Source organism: Vicia villosa, linkage group LG4, assembly GCF_029867415.1.
Source record: "Vicia villosa cultivar HV-30 ecotype Madison, WI linkage group LG4, Vvil1.0, whole genome shotgun sequence".
Lineage (NCBI taxonomy): Eukaryota > Viridiplantae > Streptophyta > Magnoliopsida > Fabales > Fabaceae > Vicia > Vicia villosa.
In genome coordinates this window covers 178,647,584-178,650,811 of record NC_081183.1, presented here as the reverse complement: position 1 = coordinate 178,650,811, position 3,228 = coordinate 178,647,584, and the positions used below count along the sequence as shown (strand labels likewise).

The following is a 3,228-nucleotide window of genomic DNA, read 5'->3' as shown; positions in this document are numbered from 1 at the left end:
GAAGTTTATTTTAAATTTATTCTTTTAGTTTAGAAAAATATTTATAGTTTAGATAATATTTATTTTAAATAAAAATAAATATAATTGAAGTATTTATAATGAATAATAAATATAAATATTAATAATCTCCTTTGAGTAAGGTGTTCTTTGTTTAAAACTTTTAAATCTTAAACGTTTATTAAATCTGACGGTTGAATATATATATATATATATATATATATATATATATATATATATATATATATATATATATATATATATATATATATATATATATATATATATATATAAAAGTGTGTGTTTTTTTTTTTAAATATAATAACATAAAAAAAAATAAAATAAAAAAAAACATAATCAACAAGGTTTCATCAAATTAAAGCAAATGAGAGAAGCCTCTTCATTGCATATTGTATTCCATTTAGAGCATACATAGTGCTAAGCATAATAAGCACAAACATGGACATACACAAACTTGTTACCATATAACATAATTAAACACTGCTTGTATAATACATCTCTCATAATTTAAACTTTAAAGTAGCTGCTATATTGTGTAATTCATTATTCAAAGATAACCCTATATGGATATTAAGTGATGAAACTGTTTGTCTTATAATCACTTGGAAACCCAAACAACATGATCCTGTGGAAGGAAGTGACAAACAGGAACAGTTCCAGGTTGAACATTAAGCACTTGAAATGCCAAATGTTTAGGATTCCACTGTGAGGTATCAGTGTGACAAACAGCAATAGCATTAACTCTATTTCCATCAACACCTTCCAATGGCACTGAATAAACTTTTGTTGTGTCTGTTTTATGACAGTAAAAAACTGCATATGGATAATTCTCTTTGTGGCACACAACAGCTTGGTTCTTCTCTCCCAATCTCTTCACTCCTTTAGCTATTACATATTGCTGTAACTCACTACTTTCTTTTTTCACTTCTGTTGAAACAGCTTCAACATTGTTTCCAAGTTTCGAAGTAGTGAAATCAACCATAGATTCCAATGATTTTACACAAAGCTTTTCTTCTCCTCTGATGCTGTTTTCTTCGCACTCGCTTATCGTGTTCTTCACAGTTTCAGCTTCCTCTGAGCCTTTCTTGATGGAGAACTTATTAAGGATGCTTTCCACTTGGTTTGATGAAAAGGGGATGGAATCAGATACTTCTTTAGTTAAGAACTTTGCTTCGTTGTTTGAGGTTGTTTTCGTGAATTGCAAGTTCAACTTTGTTCCATAGTGCAAACTCTTTTCTAAGAAGAAAAGTGCTACATTTGGTTTATCATTTAACTGTGTTGCTGTTGCAGCATAATTGTATAAAAATGGAGAACGTTTTCCAACTGAAACATGAACTGGTTTTCCTCTTCCTTTTCCCGTGTTAACATTGACACCACCTTTTCCAACGTTAACCGCTGTTCCACCTGAAGGTTTTCCTTTTCCTGTATTAACATGGACTCCACCTTTCCCTACGTTAACCGCGGTACCTCCTGGTTTTGGTTTTGCTGCATCAACATTGACACCACCTTTTCCTACAGCTACTGATGTGCCTTTCTCTTCTGTCCAATCTGCATATTCATATATAGTGAGTGTGTAGATTCATCATAATATTCACAGGCCATATCAGATAATTAATAAAGTTCGATAACGATTTTTTCAGTCAAGATTCGAACTCGTGTTATATAAAAAAAAAAAAAAATTATACTAACCAGTTGGGTTGAGGAGATCTGTGATGGCTTTTGGCATTTGAGTAGTGGGAAGTTTGGACTTCCAGTACAATTGAGGAGGTAATACAGCATTGGTTGATACAACAAGTGTAAGCTGCAATACAACATATGTATATATACACATCATATATTAGGGTTTATGAGATGAAAATGAAATAATAAAAAGAACTAAAAGTTAAAAAATAAAGTGAGAAAAATATTAAGCAGATGCTATAAGATAGTTGGGAAAGTGTTGCTTACACTGAGTGCTATAAAGATGGACAAATGAGGAAACTCCATGGTGGAAATGATCTTAAAGCTCCAATGAAATTGTAAGTGAAAGTAGAGCTAGATTGAGAAGTAGATGAACTGAATGCAAGATAGAATGATGATACCTAGATGGTCTCACACATTTTTATAGATGGCCCAAGTTTAAGAATGGAGGCCAAATAGTTTCAAGATAATAAGGTCGGTTGTATGGTTGGATTGCAACTTACCACCAATTTAGGCACACATTTAATAACTTCAACTGCTGGTGGTATGCCCACATTAAATGCCATTAGTATTTTGACAGTTGCTGTTTGTGAAAGCAATTTTTCTTAGATTTTTTCTTAGGAGCATGGGGCTTATGAATGAATGATCAAATGCATATACAGACAAATAAATGTATATGTAGACACGTGGCTTTACATATACACGTACAAAGTGACACTACTCTCAAGGTTATAAAAGGATAGAGTAAATTGTTGACTTTTCTTTTTTCATGTTGCATCTAATAACAATCAACTACTCAATTTATTTGAGGCATAATGACAGTTGCTAGTCATTTTCACAGCAGGAAACTGGTAGTACATAACTTATTCATAATCTCAATTGTTTTGTGGGAACAGTTCGAGCAAATTATGTAAAATAAGTATTGTTGTTAATCAAAAATCATATAATATAAGGGAAAACTAATGATAATGGGTGGAGTTAATTTTAAGAATAATAAATGGGCATATATATGGTCATTTGATTCATGAGTTCTCTAACTAGACATTAATGGGCATCTCCAATGGTAGTACTTTTCAATGAGTTCTCCAACTAGACATTAATATAATAATAAAGGTGAATTCTTATCTACCCAACTTAAAAAGTTGGGTAAGGTTACCTCTTGTGTAAAATGCCTTGAAAACAACAATCAATTGTAATATTTAATAAATAATTAATTATGTCAAAATTAAATGGCATCATATGATTGGTGGAATGTACACTACCCAACTTTTTGTGATGGGTAGAGAAGTTGTCCCCAATAATAAAATATTGAATCAATTTGCCATGTCATAGTAGAGTTGCATTGCAATGCAACTACTAAAAAATTGTGGTACCCAATCAAATTAATTTATAAGTTAAAGTTGTGGGACCCATATGAATTACACCAATAAAATAAATATTAAATAAATTACTTTGAGATGATATGGCTGGTGGGACCCATAAAAAACTCAAAAATGGGTTGCACCATTGGAGATGGTCTTAGGTTATTTA

The 3,228-nt window shown here is 31.3% G+C and overlaps 1 protein-coding gene across 1 annotated transcript; it reads right to left on the bottom strand.

Moving 5' to 3' along the window:
* Positions 1–363: 363 nt before the first annotated feature.
* Positions 364–2,146, bottom strand: LOC131600422 (BURP domain protein RD22-like). The gene is made up of 3 exons (XM_058872583.1): positions 1,966–2,146; positions 1,708–1,819; positions 364–1,566 (listed from the first exon to the last, which is right to left on the bottom strand). Exons 1-3 carry the CDS (start codon positions 2,002–2,004, stop codon positions 617–619), a joined length of 1,101 nt encoding a protein of 366 aa, XP_058728566.1. The 5' UTR covers positions 2,005–2,146; the 3' UTR covers positions 364–616.
* Positions 2,147–3,228: the final 1,082 nt, after the last annotated feature.